This window comes from Argopecten irradians, chromosome 6 (assembly GCF_041381155.1).
Source record: "Argopecten irradians isolate NY chromosome 6, Ai_NY, whole genome shotgun sequence".
NCBI lineage: Eukaryota > Metazoa > Mollusca > Bivalvia > Pectinida > Pectinidae > Argopecten > Argopecten irradians.
Window position 1 is genome coordinate 31,209,488 of NC_091139.1, and position 25,946 is coordinate 31,235,433.

Here is a 25,946-nt window from a genome sequence, read left to right on the forward strand (position 1 = left end):
CACATTGCGTATTGCGTTGATGTATTAACGTGGCCTTAAACAAAAACATTAGTTATAAGCAGATTATATGGATTCGTTAATGTCATCCGATCCTCGTACTCTATGAACCATTTGAAATAACTTAACCCGATCTATTGTTTATTTCATGTTTAACGCAAACGGATTGGATTTTTATAGAACTTATAGAACTGTGTGAAAATCTTTTTAATTATATGTAACGTTGCTTAACGTAAATGTTTTTTTCATAATACTCACGCGTGTATGATTCATATATATTGGATGAGAGTAGGATATCCCTCAGAAAAAAAACACCGACCTATTGCCATCACTTGGCAACTGTCCCACGAGGTTTCGAACTTGAGACCTTAAAAATGGGGGTTAGTGGTAAAATGTCAAAAGCAGTAACTACTAGCTTATATCGGTAAGTTGCTTCCCTCGAGGAAAATACCATGGCAGCGAAACGTGTGACATGTTTACAACTTGTATTTAATAAAGTATCTGTTTATTAAAAATACACATATACAATGCATTTATGTATATATGGTATGTGTGAATAATTTCCCTAGATTGCATATGCAGAATTGTTTTACTTCTTAATCTTTATTAACCAGTTTCAACTGACCCGTGTGGAAACACAATGGACTTTTACGGGTCATGTTGCTGCTGAAGATAAATGTGTTACTACTATTGTGAAAAATTTATACATGTATGTGTTAAGTCTGTATTAGGGCACAACAGTGCGAACAAGTATATGTATAAATGCATGTAATATATGTGTGCTGGTATAGGAAAATGAGAAATGGAACAATTGTTTTAGTTGCACATATGTCGAGTGCTATGGATATATATGTAGTGTTTGTTTTTTGTTTGTTTTTCGTAATGTCTAAAGTCATGTACTTCATAATGTAAGTGTGCCATACATATATGTAATTTTGAGGTTCCCAATTGATGATTGATATTACCTAACGTCTCTTGTACACATACATGTAGGCAGTTATACTTTATATCAATTGATCCTATCTACAAATGTCTACAGACTTGTCTGATTCTTTTTCAGTGCTCAGTTCTATGTCACTAAAATTTTAAAAATTGTGATATCAAAATCAAGGAATATGTGACATAGCATATATATATAAATGATTACATGTATGAATAAAAGAGAAACCCTCTCACTTATTTTAAATTTGTCGATATATATTTGTGCTGAACTTTATGCCACAAGAATTTAAAAAAAATATGATGTCATAATTAACAAATAGGTGACATAATATCAATTATATAAATGATTACATGTACGAATGCAAGAGAAACCCTTTCACTTAATTTAAAGTTATATATCTATATTTGTATTTGTATGAATGAGTTTGGAGAATGAATGGAGCAAATCAAATGTGATGAATGAAAGCGATCGAGTAAAAGGGAGTGAAAGAGACCTCATGTGAGAGGCTATATGTTGTAAGAGGGATGAACCCAGGGTCCCAACCCAGGCATCCCTCTAATTTGCTGGGGAATAAAATCGATTTTGAAACCTAAAAGCAAAAAAAAAGTATCTGTTATTTTCGTTATCTGGCTTTAAGGGTATTTAAAATTCGACCATTTCAAAATATTCGCAGATAAAATTGACGTAATTTCGTGGGACATTGCTAACATCGTGAAATATGTTGAAATGGTTGAATTACATAAACGCTGTAAAACAGATCGCGAAAATTAAAAACCTCTGAAATTCAATTTTCTTGTTTTTAATTCAAATGACGAAAATTTTGACCCATGGAAATAACCGCCTATACAGTACTCTGTGATGCAGTTTTACCGTATATTGCTACACACACAAGATCCACCGAGTGCGATCTTTGGAGAACTATAGCCCAGTAATCCAGTCTGTCGAACATGGTGAAGCAAGATTTATTGTCTTGCATTTGCACTGCTCTGAAGTCCGATATCAGCACACCATGTTGGATGTGGATTTTTTCCCTCACCATTTTTTTTAAGAATTGGTTAGAGCATGTCTGCTTAATGTTTAAACAATATCTCAGTGCTTCTCCTCAAACACGCAACAGTAAATTGAGCGTTATGGAGGGATTTGCTTCTTTCCTCGCGCCAATTGATCTGGGTTTTATATCCCCTTTATAATCCCCTTTGGGAACTTTCCTACAGCACCGTAGCAATGAAGAGCTACCACTCAAATATCTAAACAATAACAACTAATTATAATGACATATTCACAGTACCGAGCTCATAATAGTCGCCAGAACACCATATCCTTATAAAAGACACCCCATTGTCTTTGTAACTCCCGAACCTCTAACGTGTGTAACCCACTTTTTCTTCATCCTAGTCTAATTGGTAAGATGTTGTACATTATATACGTTTAAACCTCTATAGTTTGATACTGTAGACCAACAGATTTTCGCGGCGACTTTATTTGGCGATTTTATGCTTAGGTACCTTTTCAAGAGAGATAAATTTCGCGATTTTATGCTTAGGTACCTTTTCACGAGAGTGATATTTCCCGATATTATGCTTAGGTTCCTTTTCATGAGAGTTTAATTTCGCGATTTTATGCTTAGGTACCTTTTTAACGAGAGTTAAATTTCGCGATTTTATGCTTAGGTACCTTTTCACGAGAGTTAAATATCGCGATTCAGTCTCATATTACTTTACCTTATCCATGTTTGACAAATCTTCCTGGCAATCAATTTTAAGGATGATTCTTATATAGGCCTTGCCTGCTATCTAATCCTTTTGAATGTAAATAATATATGTCAATAAAAATGTTGAAATTGAATTAATTTTCGCTATTTTTTTCATTCCGTGAATTATGCGAAACTTAATCGCACATAAAAACAGGCTACTTTACAATAGATGATATAAAGTGTTTAAGCGATAAAAGTATGCTCCAGATTTAGTTGTCAGAGAATCATAACAAACAAGACAATAATACATAAAATTGCTTGAGTTGTAGTCACATTTGTTATATAGTCCATGCTGGAAGGGAAGTTAAGTTAAATTAACTAGGCCAACTCAATTCAAGTCACCAAATAATACATTATGCCATGGAATCATCAACTTTCAAAGAGTAATTATTCAAATTTTGTTTTCTCTATTTTAAAAGAATAATTCAGATATTGTGGTACAGAGAAGTACAGAAAAAAAATGATGAAAAATAAAATCGTGTTCAGAGTTCTAAATCAATAACGTCAAAATGATCCAATGGAATAGGAGTACATGTACTGGTTGTAGGTTGTCAAACAATAAAATAGATGGAAGGTATAACTGAAAGTATGTCGTCACACTATAAGAGTACAGTTCAACGATTTAACTGCTCCCTTCATAACAGCCGATAAGTGTGACCTTTTACAGCTAAAGTTCGAACATAATGCACGTTTTCTTTAGAACAATGATTCAGTTGACATCTCATTGAAAAAATGTCATACTAATCCCAAATCACTTCCCTTGAAGGATGGACAGGTCTCAAACCTTACAAGCCTTTGCTGTTATTTGTTTGGGATTATTATTGGACTCAACGATCCAATTATATAAATAGATACCAACATAGCATAATGTGGTACTTGTAAGCAACAAAATTCTATTAAAATGGTATAATTCGATTACTCAGCAAATCATATTCACCAATATCAAATAACCTTATACAATATAAATGTGGTTTTGCGTTCATACAATAAAGAATGTTAAGATGTTTTGAATGACTTCTTTTTTAAATAGATATCACCACCCACTTTAGAGTTCTAACTGGTGCTGGTGTGATGGATGTTCCATCAACATGTTCATTCAGTGCCGTTTTATGACAATACAGAAACTGCACAACAGATTATTTTCGTGAGCCAAAATTCACGCGATCTTCATGTAATAAAACTCTATATCAAATACTGAAAGATAGAAAGTTTCTCGACGTTCTTGGTTATAAGAAACTATAAAATATTCTGTTCTGATTATTTCATGGAATATTCCTCGCAATATCTCTATAATATCATCCGCGCGAAAATACTGTAATTTTTTGCATTGTCTTGCACAAAAATTGTTACAGGTTTCAGTTTGAGTAGCCGTGTTAACCCTTTAACTTGATACCACCAACCAAACTCCAAAAATATATTTGGTTGTTACAGTGCCGATCTATAACATATACCAGGTACACCATATACTATCAATTTGAGGATTGCTCCAAACCGTCTGTGTATGATTCTGCCTAATAAAATGTGTTGTTTGTTAAAGTCGTGCCAAAGAGTTTGCAGAGAATTTTATGTCAGCCAAAATCCTCCTCCCTGTTTATCTAAGGAGAACACCCATCGATTGCTTCCTTACATTGGCACGCATTTGGTTTCCCCGGTCACTGCACGAGATGTCGCCTCCATAATGAGCGAGAGAACGCTATCGATGTAATACGGGGGCTTTCTGCTCAGGTGAATTAAGATTACCTGTACGGTAGTCAGAGAGAATGACAACCATAAGGTACACACCCAGTAAACACGTCTATTAATGAAATACCGGGGAAGCTGGGTCAGGTAAAGAGATTTTGTGTTCAATTGAAGCCCGTCATGAAAAGAAGGCACGGTAGAATACTATTGATTTTCGTCAAGGCAAACAAAGGTTGTGATTTCAAACTCTTTATACATCAAATTCACACAGGGTTTGCCGGGGTGATTGTTTCAGAAGCTGGCGACCAGACCTGACCCGGGGCCAACTATTCTCTAATCGATCTGCGTGGTGACGACCAGGGTTTGGATGGGTATTGTCGAGAGACTGGCCGAGCTGACAAGACGCCTTGCTTGGTCGATCTAAAGCAATAGGAGAACGCGCTCGCTACCATCAACCTTGATTGGTCCTGGTCACCGGGCCCATTACCCTAGTGACGACTTGTATCCGACCTGGCGACCTTTCTGTCGGGGAGGGGATGTGTACTGCGGCTTGATCTCCAGGAGATCACGCCTCCGTTTGCTACTGTACTTATACCGATGCCCGCAGTGATAAGAAGACATCTCAAGACTCGTGGTCCATCAACATAGACATCACGCACGGCACTTAGTGTTCCCTTATTTGGACATGGCGAGATGGCCTCATTAGCAGTAGTGTGACAGTCGGGGTAAACAGAAGGTAGCTCAATCAATGAAGTAACGACTCGATACACTAATGGCGGATAAGCACCTGCGGAAGTATGACGATAAACCTACCTTGGTACAAAACAACGAAACCTAACGAGTACAACGCAAACCGTTAACGGGTACTAAGCAAAATGTTAACGGGTATAACACAAAACCTTGAACAGATAGAACGAAAGACCTTAATGATTAAAAAACAAAACCTAACGGGCACAAAGTAAAATCTCAATACCTACAACGCAAAATGCTTACGGGTAGATCGGGACATCTCAATACGTACAACGCAAAAACCTTTTAGTTTGTAAAACCCCAAACCTGGACAGATAAAACACCAAACCTGGACGGATAGAGCGAAAGAAATTATGACGGGTACACAAAACCTTAACGTGTACACAAAACTTCGACGGGCACACAAAACCTTAACGGGTACACAAATCCTTAATGTGTACACAAAACCAGGACGGGTACACAAAACCTTAACGTGTACACAAAACCAGGACGGGTACACAAAACCTTAACGTGTACACAAAACCATGACAGGTACACAAAACCTTAACGTGTACACAAAACCATGACGGGTACACAAAACCTTAACGGGTACACAAATCCTTAACGTGTACACAAAACCATGACAGGTACACAAAACCTTAACGTGTACACAAAACCATGACGGGTATACAAAACCTTAACGGGTACACGAAACCTTAACGTGTACACGAAACCTTGACGGGTACACAAAACCTTAACGTGTACACAAAACCATGACGGGTACACAAAACCTTAACGGGTACACAAAACTTTAACGTGTACACGAAACCATGACGGGTACACAAAACTTTCACGTGTACACAAAACCATGACGGGTACACAAAACCTTAACGTGTACACAAAACCATGACGGGTACACAAAACCTTAACGTGTATACAAAACCATGACGTCTACACAAAATTTTAAGGTGTACACAAAACCATGACGGGTACACAAAACCTTAACGGGTACACAAAACCTCAACGTGTACACAAAAGCATGACGGTTACACAAAATCTTAACGTGTACACAAAACCATGACGGGTACACAAAACTTTCACGTGTACACAAAACCATGACGGGTACACAAACCCTTAACGGGTACACAAAACCTTAATGTGTTCACAAAACCATGACGGGTACACAAGAACCTAACGGGTACAAAAAACCATGACGGGTACACAAAACCATAACGTGTACACAAAACCATGACGGGTACACAAAACTTTCACGTGTACACAAAACCATGACGGGTACACAAAACCTTAACGGGTACACAAAACCTTAATGTGTTCACAAAACCATGACGGGTACACAAAACCCTCACGGGTACACAAAATCTTAACGTGTTCACAAAACCATGACGGTTACACAAAACCCTAATGGGTACACAAAACCTTAACGGGTACAAGCACATACGAATTCCATTACGAATATAAATGATAACAGGGATAATTCCTATTAGTAATAATATCTAGTAACAATAACTAGTAACAAAACCTACTAAAAACGGATAAACATACCAAGACCTCATACTGAAGGCTACTTAACGTGCATTGCGACATAACCTGTGGAGCAAAAGTGTTGTAATGTTCGTAAACAATATGCTATACCAGACAATCTAATTAAAATGTATGCCTGTTGAAATAGATTCGATGAACCTGATTATGATTCGTAGGTAGCTATGTAATAATGCATGTAGTTTTCATAATTTCCCTGACCTTGCTAAGACTCGAAGAAAGCATCTGCTGGTTGAGAATTTCTAACGTAACCAAGATTACCTGTGATACGTCCGAAGAAAGCACTATCAGATTTGACAGAATTGGGACACGTTAGGACTTACCATGGCAACAAAGATGGATATGAATACCAAATATGATTGATATATATTTTTAGCATTGGTAAGCAGGCTACAATATCGTGCACTAATTAATTAAAATTGGGGTTGCAATGATAAGTCATGACAATACTGAAAACGTTGATTCTTTCTCATTAATATTATGTACCAGTTTAAAATTGGGTATTTCACGTTGAATATGGGTACACGCATTCCATCATGTAATTTAGCAATAAATGAAAACGAACTAAACTGTTTAGCTAAACTATTCAGAAGTGTGTTTTCTTCTTATCAACACTGCAACGTTACATTTTTATCATTGGTCGTAAGATGTCTTTTCACCATCCACAATAACAACTTAATCAACCAAGAAATAGTACATTTATGATATTTCATGTTTTGTTTCCTTGTAGAGACCAGAAAGGTATGATAAACATCTTGGCAGACTTTTCCAGGTAAAACAGCGATATTCAATAAGTTAGAGTGCGTGGTATATGCATTGCAATAATATACATGCAACTAGTATGAAAGGATAAAAAAAAACATATTTTTTAAACTGTTTTAACTTCTTGTGTAAAATCAGAATGTTACATTTAGAAAGTTCATTTCCATTCATGAAAAACAAAAAGCGTGAATTTTTTTTTTTCGCATTTTATTATCCAGTACCGTGATAGCTTTTATCAAATACTTTTATGCATTAAATACAGAATACTTCTAAGTAAACATTAAAAGTCACGGCCCTTTCCTTTATACTAATTGCAATATTTTAGTCACTTAAATTAATTAATAAAAATTCAATGTTTAAATCAGCAAATGTTTTTTCTGCGCGAACTTACTTTGAAACAAAAATCACGAAATAAGATAGCCACGAAAGAAAGGAGGAGTGTCAATTTTGACCCTCTGGTAGCCATGACCGATAAGCATTATTTTTTGTTTACAGATACCCTGGGTTTAGGGCATCATGATATGACATATGATTAAGGTCTTTTCGGAGTCCCTTGTGAGTTATGGGGGGTTAAAAAGAAGAGCCAATTTTCTGTTTTGTCCAGTTTTGTTGGAACCAAATGATATTTTTGAATGATTTTTCATTATTAATGATGCATTTATATATTGAAAATAAAACATTTTGGAAAATATGACTTTGTGTCAAAATATAGGTCACAGTGACCTAGTTTTGTAAAATGTCAATTATGTAAGAATAAAGTTCATCTGGTGCCACAATATACCAGAAACAAAATGTTATATATCATATCAGATTCCATTGAGTAACATATTTACATATTATAAACTTAGGCAAAGATTATTGTGGATGGGATGGGATGGGATTGGGGAGGGGGGCAAGTGGGGGGAGGATTTTTATTTTTTATTTTTCTAATCTTTAAAACACCAATAAATGTATTGTTATGTTCATAATTAAGATAAACTGGCTAAATATTACTATTTTTCTCTAATGAAATGCATTTGAGAGAATTTAATTATATTTATACAATGCACTTTTAAAACATTTACAAAGTCATTATTGCATTTCAAAACTTTATAGCAAAGTATTTGAACAAGTATATGACCCTCTGAACATAAGAAAAAAAACAGTTGTGTTTTAAAGTTTAAAAAATAAAAATCCCTCTCTCCCCCTCCCCCATGCTCCCCGTCCCAAATCCTGTCTTATTCAAAATATTCTTTGCCTAAGTTTATAAAATGCAAATATATTGCTTAATGCAATCTAATATAATATATATAACATTTTCTTGTATATTATGGCACCAGATGAAATTTATTCTTGAATAATTGACATTTAGCAAAATTAGGTTACTGTGACCTATTTTTTGACATTTAGTTATATTTTCCTTTCAATATATAAATGCATCATAATTCATGGAAAATTATTCAAAAATATAATTTGGTTCCAACAAAACGGGACAAAACAGAAAATTGCCCCTCCCGTTTAACCCCGACCTGACCTTAATCGAATGACATATGATGATGTCCTAATCCCTGGGTATCTGTAAACAAAAATAATGCTTATCGGTCATGGCCACCAGAGGGCTAAAATTGACACTCCTCCTTTGGTTTATAGTAATTCAACGCTTATCCTATACCGTTAATAACCTATTATTTTCGTTTATATATTAAATCGGGGTTTGATGGTGAGGTGTCCTAACATAATTCCAACAGGCAGATGTTCCCCAATGAAATGATCTCCTGCTGTAGAGCGGATTAACATGGACTCCTATAAACAAAATGTGCAAGGATACGAGATTGACGTAAGTTAGAAAATGTCAATTAGGAAGACAATTATCTCCTTCCCCCTACTTTAGTTGATTGAGACAAATAAGTCATATTTCATAATCGGCTGACCAACCATTCAAAAAACCATGGCTCAACATTGAAAGATTAACTTTATTTCGGTAAACTTTAACAGGAATTTCTATGACAATGACGTAGAATGGTAATTAGGAACACCAGACCGATGGATTTAGTTTCAGCTGATATGAATTAAATAAATTTATTTCTCTGAATGTGCCATTGCCTCAATAAGTCTCTTATTCGAAAACATGTCAAACGTTAAGTGCAAAGATTTAATAAATATACCTTAAAAAACAAAGGTTTTCTTTTGATGTTTGCCTCTTTTTTATTTATTAGGGTAGCATAATGCAAATGGTTACCATGACGACGGAGTGAGGACCTAAAAGTAAATATATTCAAAGTTTTGGAAGCCAACTTATATGTCAACAAAGTACAAGCCGACCGTCAAAGAAACAAAAAAAAATGGGGGAAAAGTTTGATGGGTAAAATATAACGTATGTAATTTACTACATCTCGCCTATAACGGTACTGGTCAAAATGCAGAAGCTTTGTCTATGGCATTAGTTTAGATTGCACGTGTTTGAGAGGAAAAAAAAAGACCCGGCTCAACCTATCGTTAACGTACAGCTGTCACATCTTATCAGTGCCGTTCAAATCACGGCCATACCAATATTTTTTTTTCTGTTATGAAGAATCACGTATGGTTTTCCCTGTTACAGCATATTGTTTTAAGCCAGTCTCAAATCGAACGGTATGACAAGCTTTAAAATCAAACTATCATATAAGGATATCGAAATAATGTCATATGCGTCCTTTCGCTGTCAGGACAAAGATAAATGTTTGTGTATTCGTGTGCATCATACTGATAGTAAATTTGCAGATACAATGTGGAAATCCGGTTAACAGGTACAAAATATGCATTTCTAAAAATTTCGTGAAAAATATAGTTATTTTTGAGACTAGTCTAAACAGACAAATTTACATCTGTATCACCACATCCTTGATAGAAATAATGCGATAATTACAATTTACGATTGTCTATAAAACTAATAATAGGTCCGTGATAACTTAACATCATAAAATTATCAATAAATAATCATAGCAAAAGACCTACAAATGATATTATTTGATGAACAATAGGTGTAACATCAGTTATGGTAGATACTTTAAAAAAAAAGTGTCTTTACAAATGAATCTCACTTTAATGATAAAGATACAAATTTAATTAAATAATCAAAACAGAATTTGTTTACAGAATATTTTACATAGAAAATGTTCTACTTTCGAGATACCCCGGGGTGCACACGCGGATTGACATAACATAATCACATTTTAACTTCTGTGAGGAAATATGTGTTCACTTACGACTTATGTATACATTATGTACTTTGATTGATTTTTTAACTATTGATGACATTTGTATAAATCAATTAATGAATTTATGAAATAATTTGATTTAACGAACAGAAACAATATGATAATGTTCTATCTGCGACATAGCCTCAAGACTCCCAAAATTAATTACAAATAATTTCAATTTCACTGAAATGTTATAACTAAACTATGACATGCTAAATATTTATAAATAAAACTTCTTTCAGTAAAATATATCGTTATGTATACATATACTCTTCTGTTGTCGGAAAGGGGGATGCATTGGTAAATGTCTATAAGCTAATAGAACAAAATTATAACGTTACATAGCATGGACATACTGTAACATAGTATCGGTACGATAAATGACTTTAGCCTACATCTCTATGGTCCCAGACCTAACCACCAGTAGCTAGATTAGGGCTGACACATCGACGTGTCTCCGTCAAGTCTGAGACGACAGTGGACCTAACCTGATTTCTTACTATATGGGAAATATCTGGAAATGACAATTCCGAGTACAGTGGCTTCCATTCCCCTGTGGGGGCAAATCTGTTAAACTGGCTGACTAATACGTCGTCTTGACAGATATCACAGTAAAACAGAATCGACCATACCAGGGGAAGCTACTCGCACAACTTTGCCATAACGCGCAGCCTCTAAGCTCAAAACCACTCTTCACGACGTGATTACTATCGGGGTTATCATATTATGGCGCGTTACGTTTCAGAACCTAAAACGTTTAAATATTATTGTGCTATAATTGTACTATCTATTGGTCTTGGTTGAAACACTTAAATTGTGAATTCGTGAATTGGTCAATGTGTTAAATTGTTTAATATCAAAATTGTGAATTCGTGAATTGGTCAATGTGTTAAATTGTTTAATATCAAAATGGTGAATTCGTGAATTGGTCAATGTGTTTAACTGTTCAAAATCAAAATTGCGCTAAAATCTTATTGTGCCAAAATAACCAAGTTTAAAGTATTGAGCCATTGAATATTAAACCAAGCATTCAAAACTATAAATGTATCATCTATGTTCAAAATGTGAACCGATAACAAAACAAAAACAAGAGAGATGGTATGAGAGGGTCAAACGTGTTTGATAATGATGAGCAAACATGGCGACCGAACACATTCAAGAGCAACACCGAGTAAAAACATTTTCTGTGACAAGATGCTTTCAAGCCATTTCCACTTTGTCACACATATTCAATGACATGGTTTTATTGAGGAATTTTCTCTGTCCCCAAAAGGTCTTTTTGTAATATACAATGGCCTTTTAAGCAAATAATTAATTTTGTCGACAATAAATGGAAAAAAGGCGAGTATTAGTAGGTTTATAATAATTCTACATCATTTTATAGATCTAAGAACTGTAAACCAACTTTCTCGCACGTGCGATTTATTTTCGCGAATTTCGCGATCAGAGTAAATTCACTTAAAGATGCTCCACCGCTGACAAATGGTATATTTTCACTATCAAAAACAGGATCAGACGATTTAGCATTTTTAGTTACAATAGTTACTTACTTCACACCATTACCACCATTGAAAAGTTTGAGCTTCTAATTTTACTTCAAGTTAAAGATATGAAAAATAATTAATTGCATCCCGAAAAAATTCCGTGTCACTATATCCGATATTGAAGGACGTACTGAATGCGCATGCACCAAAGGCGAAATAAATTATTTTATATTATTTTTTGTGTTAATTAGACATATATATATACGATTAAACACCAATTATTGTTCAACTGAGGAATATCATTTATGCTTTGTCGGCGGTGGAGCATCTTTAAAGTTATCGCCGCGAAGTAATATCCACAACATCATATTGAATGGAATCTCCATGAATTTCCATTCAATTTTTCAATCCGCGAATGTTAATCTCCATTAACTTGTTTTCGAATGGAAATCGCGATATTAAGTGGCCTCAAATGTGGTCTACATTTTTTTTTAAATTTGGTCCTAGGAGTAAATTTTTGGAAGATGTGCTGAATGAACACGTTTACAAATCATACAAGCAACTTCAAGCATTATTATACTTACATCATCGTTGAAATTGAATTCTGAAAAGTAGCCTCTGTTTCGCATTTGATTGAGATAAGTTTGAGTGATAGGTACGTTGTAATCGATGATTGGCGAAGTGTTCAGAAAGTCTTTTTCGTTGTTATTCGGAATCCCATTCGTATGGATTTCTTCTACTGGCGCTGTGTTTTCTGTTCCTAGATGCATGCGTTTTTGACAGTCAGAGCACGACATTAGAAATCGAGTCACAGCTTCCCGGGGCAGAAAGGCGTAGGTCTCCGCAATCTGAAAGTAAAATAATATCAAGAATATCAAAAAAGAAAAAAATCATTTTATCACTAAATTGATTGTTCTTTTTATTATATTTTTAAACGGTATAGATGTACATGTATTTACGTTAAAAATGGAGAACTATTACTATATCCTAACTATTGGGTAGAGCAAACATTGTTTGGGGGGGGGGGGTCATCGAGAGAATGGTGATGATAAACAATAAAAACAAAAAGCAATAACATTATAATTTTAACAGTAAAACCTAAACCAGGCGATCAGGAAGGACTTGTCTGTTTCACCGACTTCATCAGTCACACAAAGGTCATATCACAATCTCAAATGAGGAACAACCAAAACCTATAATCACAAAGGCCATTTGAATACTCTTGGGGTTACGTTCTTTATATATCAACCTCTGGACCATGTTATTGCAAGTTTGATGACATTTCAGAATGGCGTGTTCGGAGGGAAAAAACTGAGCAATTACAGGCATATGACTGTACACTTATTTGAAGATAACAAAGAAGCGACGCATAGATTTAAAACAAACACAAGTGTATCATTATCCTTTTTAGTGTACACGAAATAATCAACAACAATATAATATATCCTATCTGCTCCTGTACATTATGGCACACTGAGAGTGACATAGTCCTGGGCAGTTAACCCGACAGCGATCTATTGCTCTTCAAAGATGAGGAAAGACTAAACAAGACTAAATCTGTAAGTGAAACACTGTCCCTTCCCTTCCAGTAATAGAATAGAGTATAATTAATATTACAAACATTATTTAAAATTCAAGAAAGAAAATCGTCCCTGCAGAGATATCAAGGTTTATGTTGAGTTGATGAGTGGTGTGACCACATGATGACAACTTGTGATGAGTCATTAAGACATGAACACCTCCTTTTTAATAATATCATCTTTACTAATCTACTAATCAATTGAGGTAAGTTTTGTGCTTTGGTAATTTATCCATTTCTTCGTTGACTCTAATTTGTTAAACTTCTATATTTAATCCCATATCTAGACTAGAATATTTTAGCATGTCAAATAAATAGTTATAAATTCATGCTTTTGTTAATCTGGAACTCTGTCACGTTAGAAGCGTAAAATGCTACTCAAATCATCTTTTCTTTTCATTATTATTTGTATTTCTTTTTTAATTTATTATTTATTTTCTTTTTTGTTTTACTTCCTTTTTTATTCCTTTATTACCATCAGTATTATTTTCAAAACAGGCTTTGAATTTTTGTTTTTGATAGTATGTTTGTATCAAAACTTCCAATAGCTCAAGAAGGAATTTTTATGTTTTATCTTTTAAAGCGAACAAAGAAGGCCATTATTCTTTTTTTATAATCCATCGAAACTTTTTTTATAATCCATCGAAACATTTATAATTTATCTTCAGTACATTTTAGCTTCAGGAGATATGTTCATGTTATATTGGAGTTGCCTCCCGTCCACTGATATTTGCGAAGAGATAATGTCGTCGTTGTTAAAAATGAGGAGGAGGAAACAACAGGGACATTTCATCGTATAAAACAAGTTTAGGGTGTCGAAGTGAAACTTTAAATGAAAACTGCATTTTAAACGGAAAATGTTTGATATTTTTATAGATGCTATACAAAGTCGATTGTTGGCTATTAAATGTATTCACGTGAGTGACACTTGAAGGCGCTATTGATCTAATTCAACGCCCAAGAGTACTAGACGTAAGACCTAGTTCCACTATAATCACCATAGCTTGAAGTATATAGGACCATGGTAAAATAGACCTGTGTTTGCATGACTTATGTATGTAAGGTAAAGTAATATTTTCATCTGCTGAAAGAGGCTAATTGATATCTAAAAGTCATAATTTGATAAATGATACGTTAGTATCAAGATATTTCAATGTTGAATAGTATTATATGAACTTATTAACTATCTATTTAAATCTAGTTTTATCTGCTTACTGAACACTAAACAATTCGTTACCGAACTATATATAAGCATGCATATGATAAAAATAATCGCCAAATCATAATTCAATGTGGTCCAGTTCAAGTGTCGCCAGGATACAGTATCTCTAACAAATCATGGGATGGCCATTGTAAGAAAATACCACTGATGAATAGTGGTTTGTTTGCGCCCATTGTTTTCATAATAGTGGAACCGGAAGGTTATTTTTTCTTGTAATGGCGTCATCAACTTCACCATGAAAAATCATAGTGTGGTAAACTAGAACTACCAATAAAGTGTGATAAACTTTAAATAAGTCTTATAAAATCCGTTCGCGGGTATTTGAAGTGTTGTGTCAGGTTCAAGTTTCGTTAATGAATTTGTGGCACTTGGAATCGTTCTAGACAGTTTGTCCAAACACGTTAACTGTGAACCAGCGCCAGAATATTCTATTTCTTTACATTACTACAGACAGTAAAATGTACACCATGTTATGTTTCGGGTTGTTGTTCTTGGTAATGTATGTATCTGTTGTCTCGCTTCTGTAAAACGGTTAATTCAAATTAAGCCTGAATTCGTTATTTATTGGCCCGATTTGTTCTGCACAGAACGTAATTCTACTTAACTAACGAGAGTTGAAGTGGAGCAGTTAGCTCGGCACCACACGCTAAGTGTACGCTAGGAGGCTACTAATTGTGTAAGCTTTAGTTAATTGTTCAGTGATTCCATTAATTGTAAGTAATCTTATTGACTAGTGTTGCCTTATTGGACAAAAGAAAGGGGAACAACGAAAATATGTCTGTCGTTTAATATCCAGAATAACAATTTTAGCACTGAGTTAAAAGTGACACCAGATCATATGCGCGGGCGGCAACCTCAAAATCGTCTTTGTCAGATCACTTTCAAAAAGGGCAACAGATCTGCAATTTCATTCTCACAATCTATCAGATAAATGTTATGATCAAACTAACAATATCTACCCAATTAAACTTCTGAAAATTAGGCTGTCGTTAATCTCCATATACATATTGAGTATATTTATTGAGAAAGTTGAGAATTAAGGTCAGCGAAAAGGTACCACTAAAACGACTGATTGGCTGGCGTTCCATCCCTGGACCACTGTTCCAACATGATGGTATATCAATGGCGAGGTCGGGATACAGCCAACGAAACTGATGTGGTTACTCTAGCCAGGCAACTTGCCTTATAAACTTGGTATTAGGGGAAACATTCTTAAATGTGTTCGGGCATAAACTACATTGTTACCTTTCTCTCGCGGGACACCGGCGGCGTCGGAATTGAATTTTAAGCTACGGAGCCGGAGCGGGTCCGGATTTTAATTCGCTAGTTTTACCAGCGATATTGATCTGCCGAATCGTCTATGCTTATTTAGCTTCTCAGAGCACCATGCCCACATTCAATTATAGCGTATTTAAAACAACATTTTAACCAAATACTTGGAATGACAAGCGGACAGGACCGGTGCTAACTTATATTTATTGAGGACATTTGACCAAAAGTGAGCTTTGGGATCCTTAGTAGCGGAGTCAAACCGTTATGTAGGGAAGCTTCTAGGCAGTAGGTGGTGACCGAGGAATAATCTGCTAACTTACCGCCATTACAGTGAGGAGACCGTCATAGCAGACAGAAATACATCTATTTTATTTCTTTTTAAAGAGAAAGGTATTTCTCCCTTGTTTTTATTTCGTATGAAATAATTTTCAAATGGATTTTTCTTGAAATATTTCTCATTGCAGTTGGTTTGTTCTGTCTGGGTTTCTTATACGAAAACAGAATTAGCAAAGGGCACAGAAGAAGGCAAGTGACATCACGTGTACGTGAAAAGGCCAAATTTGTTTTGTATGCAGATAGTGAATAAATATAATGTCATGAGTCAACAAACATAAGTGGGATCCGTGAGTAAATATGTCTGTAATATCCGGTCTGTGAGCAAATTATAATACATAAACAATATTACCTGTGTACAAGTATTGAATGAAACAAAAGGCCCAGAGGGCCTGTATGTATCGCTCACCTGGTTATTGTAATACGAAGTAATGTTCTGATTACAGGATCATTGTTTCTTTTCTGAAGGAATTTAAGATTTACCTGTAATCTCCCTCTCGGGATCCATTCTTTCTGCTACAGGAGGTCAGAGCCAAAATTAAAACAAACTCTGTTCCCCATCCCCTAAGGATATTTCTGGCAATGTTTGGTAACATTCCGTGTAGAACTCTATGACTAGTATCGATTTAAAAGATTTACCTCTATTTCCTTTATTGGGCCCCGCCCCTCCAGCCACCGGGGAATCAGAGCCAAAATTTATACAAGCTCTGTTCATCTTCCCCTAAGGGTGTTTCTGGCCATATTTGGTTACATTCCATGCTGAACTCTATGACCAGTAGCGATTTAATGGATTTACTTCTATTTCCCCTATTGCGCCCAGCCCCTCCAGCCCCCGGGGAATCATAGCCAAAATTTATACAAGCACTGTTCCCCTTCCCCCATGGATGTTTCTGGTCAAATTTGGTTACATTCCATGCAGAACTCTGTGACAAGTAGAGACTTAAAGGATTTACCTCTATTTCCCCTATTGGGCCCCGCCCCTCCACCCCCGGGGAATCAGAGCCAAAATTTATTCAAACTCTGTTCATCTTCCCCTAAGGGTGTTTCTGGCCATATTTGGTTACATTCCATGCTGAACTCTATGACCAGTAGCGATTTAATGGATTTACTTCTATTTCCCCTATTGCGCCCAGCCCCTCCAGCCCCCGGGGAATCAGAGCCAAAATTTATACAAACTCTGTTTCCTTTCCCCGAGGATGCTTCTGGCCAAATTTGGTTACATTCCATGAAGAACTTTTTGACTAGTAGCGATTTAAAATATTTAACTCTATTTCCCCTATTGGGCCCCGCCCCTCCTGTCCCCAGGGGGTCAGAGCCAAAATTTAAACAAACTCTGATCCCCTTCCCCCAAGGATGTTTCTGGCCAAATTTGGTTACATTCCATACAGAACTCTATGACTAGTAGCGATTTAAAGGATTTACCTCTATTTCCCCTATTAGGTCCCGCCCCTCCTACCACAGGGAGGTCAGAGCCAAAATTTATAGAAACTCTGTTCCCCTTCCCCAAATGATGTTTCTGACCAAATTTGGTTACATTCCATGCAGAACTGTATGACTAGTAGTGATTTAAAGGAAATGTTTACGGACGGACGACGGACGACGGACGCCGCGCCATGACATAAGCTCACCGGCTCTTTGGGCCAGGTGAACTAATAAAATGAATCTACTCCGTGAGCAAATCCTAAGATATAACCAGTAGCAAATATTAAATTAATCTTATCCATGCAGATGTTGAAAAAATATATACTCTGTGAGCATATGTTAAATAAATCAGCTATTTTTTTTTTAAATTCTGAGCAAATATAAAATCCTAAACAATCTACTCCATAAACTTATACCAGTTAATCGATTTCTTCAGCAAATACTAATCCTCGTTAAAATGGGAAAAAAATCTACATCCTGAGTAACAGTTGTCAAAACTAAACAAACATGCTTCATAAACAAAAACTACATACAAAGGGAGTGAAAGATAAACAAGGCTATACCGCGAGTCAATTACAAACGAATTTGCCTAACAAGTTCTTTTACCTTGCCATAATAATAAATAAATGGAATACTTTACTTTTGTTTACTTTTTTATCGATTTATCATAATAACACGAGAAAAAATGTTTAACACTAGTTTCTCGTTAAGGGATTTAATCAGTTACGAATTTGTTTCTTTTTATGAATAATGAATTGAGTGAAAAATGGATGTACTGATGGTGAGTAAATTGAAAATATGACTTTTTTTATTATTTTTTTTAATCAGAAGAAAAATAAACATTCATTTAGAACCCAAATCAAAAATATGTTCTTATTAATGGGTTTATTTTCAGTTTTGTTACAGTAAACCAAGCAATTTTCTCATGTGATTAAGTTTGAGGAGAAAATTTTTGAAAATAATTCAGTACCATAAATTTTTTTATTGTATATCGCGAAACTTGATCGCCGTGATAAGGTTATTGAGGGGAAAAACACGAAATTATGTTGCGGCGAAAATAATTTAGTTTTACAATATACAGTAACCCGTGTGTACCAGAAATGTCTCCTTAGGAACTGTGATGATAACGTCTCTATTGTAACAACTAGCATGCTAGACTGCTATAGTTTGAGGTGTCACAGATTTGGTGCCTGATTCCCCTCCTCTATAAAACGCGTCCTTGACTCAGATGACAGATTTTTATTAAATCCATGCATGCTCTGTAGTCATTCTATCATGTTCCGTGTAAAGGATGATCATTGCGATCCGCCATGGGTCGGTCCGCTGTCTCTCTAACTGACAGAACAATGTCTTGTCACTCCTCAACATAGCACAGATGTCTATGTCGTAGGCTCATCTTAAAAATCAAGCGTGTCCTAAAACAATAAGGTTCTTATCCTGTGTAACATTGAAATGGAGCCTATTGTTAAAAACAACTTGGAAAACCTATTTCACTATCGATTTGTTATGATAAGACATTCCCTGTCAAGTTGGCCTATTACATTTTGCAACAAAATGGCGGAAAAATACATAATACCTGAGTCAAATAGAGGCTTTTATCGAGGGCCAGTGTGGGTGAATGGTAAGAACTTAAGATTCCAATAGACAATGTCACATAAGATAACTAAATGAGAGACACAGAAAGCAATTAATTATCAAGATTCTTGTATGGGACAAATAATTGTTTTTGTTGATAATGAAGAAAAATACCAGTTTGTCAATGACCTATCTATAGTCGTCATATTTGATTTTATGAAAAAAAAAGATTCTTTAAAGATCAAAACATATTATCATTTTGTTTCCTCTGTCTCGGCCTTGCATTCACCCAAAAAACGTTTCTAAATTAATTTTAAATACCCGTACGTGGCATTGCAACTTGGAGGTATTATCTGTGTCATCGCAATATATGTGGGGGCCTTGGTGGCCAAATGGTAAATATATCCCGACATATTACCACTATTCCTCCACTTGTGGATCGCGAGTGGGAATCCCATGTGAGGTAGTTGTCAAGTAGTGACTGTTTGTCGTCCGCTATCTAAACCTGACACGTACATAGGTGACCCTGGTATTAATAGGACGTTAAACTAATTAAACCAAACATCGCGATACGTAAAGGCATATCTGTCGGGAGACATGCACATATATATCCCTGTCCGCACCACCCCGATAAAAACCGACAAATCTGATCCTTGAGATAAACATGTCCCAAACATTCTAAACTCATTACAAGAAAAACGGGAATTGCTCCAGTTTAGGAAATTAATTTCCATTCCGTTATTTCCTATCAGCAGCGTATCTTTTGTCTTAAAGGAATAATCTTGATAACAATAATAAACTCTGAAAGTAGTTCGTTGGAACATCCGAGCTGTGTTTAAACATTCCCGGCTGTTGATTTGCGATAAAAGCTTTAATAGTTTATTTCTTCACACTTTCTGGAATTCCGGACCGTGTTTTATTTTAACTATATCGTGTAACTGTTACCGCTGTCTGCTCATCCAATGACCATTTAATCACTAGAAGGATTGCGATCTCTAGACAATTGTCTGGGTCGTTTTCACGCTTGCAATCTTAATCGACTAAAAGTTTGAATTTCCTTGGTCACTTACGGGACGACGCTTGACTCTGTGTCACCTAACACACACAGCCGTGTAACGAATTGGCGGAATAAACTACATTTGCTAATTGTAAGAAAATGCTGTTGGTTTGTTGTAATGAGATCGAAAACTAGTTACCACACGTATTGATTCCTCATAAATCGCTTTTAACTTTCTGTTGCGGAATAACTGCGTAGCATTGGAGAGGTTTCTTTTCACCCCTCTGCCTGATATCATTCCATTTAACAGGCTTCGGTCGATCTGATAGCACAGCTTCGGACGTGGCAGGGGTAGATAAAGTAATGGGTTTCAAATTGAACACCAGAGCAGAGTTAGGACTCATTTATTCCCCTATTATTCCTAGTTTCGAGCATTAAGGGTCGATCATGGACAAAGACGTACCACACCGCCTGCTTATAACGAAATTTCACGACAGCGGTCGTCGAGGCGTTATAGAAATGCTTTTGACAGAACTGAACGCTAAAATAATTGAAAGATAATTTTCAAGCCCGTATTTGTTTACATCAGCATGCTTGGGAAGGCTCAGAACACACTTTACTACACGAAACTCATCAATGGTGATAGTTTCCGTCCGTTCTCCATATCTCCGATCACGATTGTCTTGTGCTCTGGCGAGCACGTGCGTCCATTTCACGGTCTGGAAGATGGCGCGCAACCTGGTCAACATGACGTGTTGCCCGATGAAGTTGATACGATCCATGTTGATGTATTCGTCCAATTTTATATCGCTTCCTAAAGTGTTTGAATATTCGATCCCTGTCATGGGACATCGTAAAATACGACGTGTAGGGGAAAGTATACGACCAAAATCTCCTTTTTAATATGTGTTGTAGCGATATTTCATTACATAAAGCCCATTTCGACTATAAGGTAGCAATTCTTAATTGTCCCTTATTTTTTACAAACTGCAGTTTTTGATAATGTTGAAGAGATGTGGAATAATGAAGATGTTTCACTTTATACATATGCCCCATTTTTCGCTTTTTTTTTTCAAATAGGAAATGTAATATTGTCTTCCTCAATGTTATTTATCTAATACTCAGAATTACAACAAAAATAGATTTCTGGAAAGTGCTATTTTGACAGTTTTTTTTAAAAAAAAAGGTTAATGCGCGGTTGGATATCTAGGTAGCATCAGATGTAAAAATTTAATGTAAAAGTTGGACAATTCATGAAGATGTAAAAAATGTAAGGATGTTTGATAATTTTGTTTTTGTTAGGGAGAGAAATTCAAGAGTGCACAATGTTGAAACTTATTGTAATTGTTTTGATACGGAATCCAATACAAGATGGCAGCCCCATGAAAAGTTTAGCAAGGACCCTTCAAATTTTCAATTCACATGTGTATGAGATGATCTTCTTTCAAAATCAGCGCTAAAGTACCCAAGTTGACAACATTCCATTCCACATGGCTGTTGACTAACGTTAACATTGTCTATGGAGAAGCATTTAGTTCTGTGGTTAAAGTATTAAATGAATCAGACAATTTGAAGCGATAATCATCTAAATCTAAGACAATAGAAACTTGAAGAAAATTGCCAATATCGTTTTCGTTTTTAAGTTCAACCATCTACAGCCGGGGGACACGCCAATATCTCCGTACTTAATGACCGATGCCAGTAATGTTTTAGTGTAATCATGGTAAATTATTATATAAAACGGCGAATTTCTGCCGATTCTTCCTCAAATCGGTCTGAAATCGGTGTGTAATTGAGTGCTAGTGTGACATGAAGACCAAATAAGGCCGACAGTATCATCTAATATCGGGAATAAAAAGATCGGTGTAAAACCGAGATCATTCCTACGGGCTTGTGTACCTCTGCGCAGCACACTACAAATATAGCGAGATATGACAGACTGCACGCCGTGATAAAGCAAGGCTTTATTTCATACAGAAGAATATGGTGGAAATATAATTTTCCTTCTCTGTGAAAGGCCAGGATGTAATTTCCAAAGAATTGCTAGGCTACGGATGTCTATACCATGAGTTACACATAATAAGCACCAAGGATAGCAGTGGGATTCACGTGGTTAATCGCCATGTTGCTACACCTGCCTCAAGCCAGGATTAATTAGCGCCCAGGACACAAACGCGGTCCCGGCAACGGGAGCTAACTAATTAGCGAACCCGAGACGAGGAACGATCCGAAAATTGCAAGGTGGAATCTCGGGCGAGGAGAATACAGATCATAGAGTAGAGGAGAGCGTCGGGTATACCGTGTGATCGGGGTATGAACTGTGGTATCACCTTATCGATTCTCGTTAGCCGTGTGTAATAGGGATGTGTAGAGTTCGAGATGGGTTATTATCGGACGCTCGTGAGATCCCTGGTAGTCGGATGTGGGTTATTAGTGAGGTCCTCGCTGTTACATATTACAACGTGTAACATATCGTCATATATGTTGCAAATTACTAAGACTATTATGTTGACGTACATTCAACGCGTTTACCGAACAAAGAAGTCATTTGTAGTCTGCAAATCATTATAATAAACGGAACAAAGACTACCGAGTAATTATTCGAATTTAATTCTATCAAATGAAGAAACGAACCGAACAGTTTGTGTGCACCTGTGTACATAAAAAGCATTGTCACGAAACAAAATAGAAAATTACATTTTGTGACAATCCTATAGAACAAAATGATTCAGAAAACAAATAACTATACCGTTTACTTTTCGTGCCTTTGGGTAAATTTTAAAAAGAAACAATTTGTTACCAATATAATCTATCTTATATACTTAAACTCAAGCTAAAGGCGAAATCATAATACAAACGGTGCAAAATGCAACTCATTTTAACGGTTTTTAATTGGATTTTGTTAATGTGTGTGGGGGTTTTTTCTGGGTTTTTTTGTTGTTGTTTTTTGAAAATTTCAATTCTACATTATTGTTATTTAATAAATGCATATATATCATAATAAAAATAAGAACAAATAAATTCCAAAATAATTACATCATAGAAACAAAGGAACTAAATTCATGTTATAACTTTTCCGATGATCAAAAACGGTTCGACTGAAAAATGTCACATTAAGTGGATAAACGCATCCAGATACGCTATCATCTCATATTTCATTACAGATTTTACGATAAATCCATCAAACCTGTTCGTCATGTAACTGAGATTTTATCAACGTTAAATCTTGTGTACGATTAGAAAGAAAGAATCAAACCTTGGTAGTGGTCTGATTAATCTTATTAATCATTTTAAAGAAAGAACTAAGATCATAAAGGCCATTTTTGGTCCAAACTTGAGTGTGTTTTTTTATTTTTTTTAATACCACGGTAATATGAGTAGATGGCGTTTATAAAAAAGCAATATCAAAGAATATTTTCACGTTGTGTTGCTTAGCAACGGACCTAGAAACATAACTAGCTACTTTTACTCATCTATGTATGCTAGATGCCTGTAAGGTAAAAGCCGGAAAGTCAATGAACATTGCAATTGGTAAGCATTTTTCACCTTCATGATAACCTTCTTATGGAAATAATGAAACAAATTGAAAGATTATTTAAAAGTCATTCAGAATCTAAGATATAATTATAAAACAATTTATGCAATTTTAATAATAATAAGTGTATTATTTTTTGCCAAATCAAACTTATCAAAATGACTTTGAGATTAAATGAAAGATTTTCAACTCCTTTGTGAAATAGTCTAATTTTCAAAAGATCTGGCGACAATAGTTAATAATTTGAAACAAAATGAGCTATTGCTTGGGAAACTACCTTACTAACAGCAAGAAGTGGAATGCCATATATATAATTCGAATGAGATATTTTTTATTTTAAGATAGAGGTACATATGTCTGTGACCAAAGCATATCCTGGTGAATCCAATTTGAATCTTACTGTGAATTAATCGCTATTGTTTTGTCTGAAAGCGATAATTATGTCTATGATTTATCATCCCTGTTATAGAAGATTCGCTTGTTAGTATTACTATGCGTTAAATATAAAACATCAGGTGAAACAAAGAAGATGGAAATCGTGTTAATAGCAATGTGAACAGCATTGGTTTTCAAAGTAACTATGAGATAAAAATCGTTATTTCATAGTTGTATGTTATACATATTTATGTAGAATCGAAAAAGATAGCATTATAACAAGAACACATATCACAAAGCAGGAAAACATTAATAGTAGAGCAACATGTCAGAACAACCATTTCAATATTGAAATAAAATTAAAATATCTTTTCTGGTAAATGTTTTTTCAATAACGTTATATTGGAAAACGATGGATTTTAGCGCAAAATTATTTAGTTATATATCATTATTGATCAGAAACGACTAAAAAATTAAAATCTAAAATGAGAATATATGAGTATCTGTGCAACTGTTAACAGGTTACGAAAACAGCAGCACTGTATCATATAGTAAACGTATTGATAAGTAATATTGTACAGAAAACAGCAGCACTGTATCATATAGTAAACGTATTGATAAGTAATATTGTACAGAAAACAGCAGCACTGTACCATATAGTAAACGTATTGATAAGTAATATTGTACAGAAAACAGCAGCACTGTATCATATAGTAAACGTATTGATAAGTAATATTGTACCGAAAACAGCAGCACTGTATCATATAGTAAACGTATTGATAAGTAATATTGTACAGAAAACAGCAGCACTGTATCATATAGTAAACTTATTGATAAGTAATATTGTACAGAAAACAGCAGCACTGTACCATATAGTAAACGTATTGATAAGTAATATTGTACAGAAAACAGCAGCACTGTATCATATAGTAAACTTATTGATAAGTAATATTGTACAGAAAACAGCTGCACTGTATCATATAGTAAACGTATTGATAAGTAATATTGTACAGAAAACAGCAGCACTGTATCATATAGTAAACTTATTGATAAGTAATATTGTACAGAAAACAGCTGCACTGTATCATATAGTAAACGTATTGATAAGTAATATTGTACAGAAAACAGCTGCACTGTATCATATAGTAAACGTATTGATAAGTAATATTGTACCGAAAACAGTAGCACTGTATCATATAGTAAACTTATTGATAAGTAATATTGTACAGAAAACAGTAGCACTGTATCATATAGTAAACTTATTGATAAGTAATATTGTACCGAAAACAGTAGCACTGTATCATATAGTAAACTTATTGATAAGTAATATTGTACAGAAAACAGTAGCACTGTATCATATAGTAAACTTATTGATAAGTAATATTGTACAGAAAACAGTAGCACTGTATCATATAGTAAACTTATTGATAAGTAATATTGTACAGAAAACAGCAGCACTGTATCATATAGTAAACGTATTGATAAGTAATATTGTACCGAAAACAGTAGC

General features: G+C 35.1%; 1 protein-coding gene across 4 annotated transcripts in view; it reads right to left on the reverse strand.

The window, feature by feature from the left end:
* LOC138325627 (nucleolar protein 4-like) overlaps positions 1-25,946 on the reverse strand; it is a 97,741-nt gene that overhangs the window by 34,777 nt on the left and 37,018 nt on the right. For all 4 annotated transcript variants that reach the window (XM_069271415.1, XM_069271413.1, XM_069271414.1 and 1 more), the window contains exon 3: positions 12,711-12,974. In XM_069271415.1, coding sequence (XP_069127516.1) covers positions 12,711-12,974 — 264 coding nt within the window. The remainder of the gene's footprint in view (positions 1-12,710; positions 12,975-25,946) is intronic.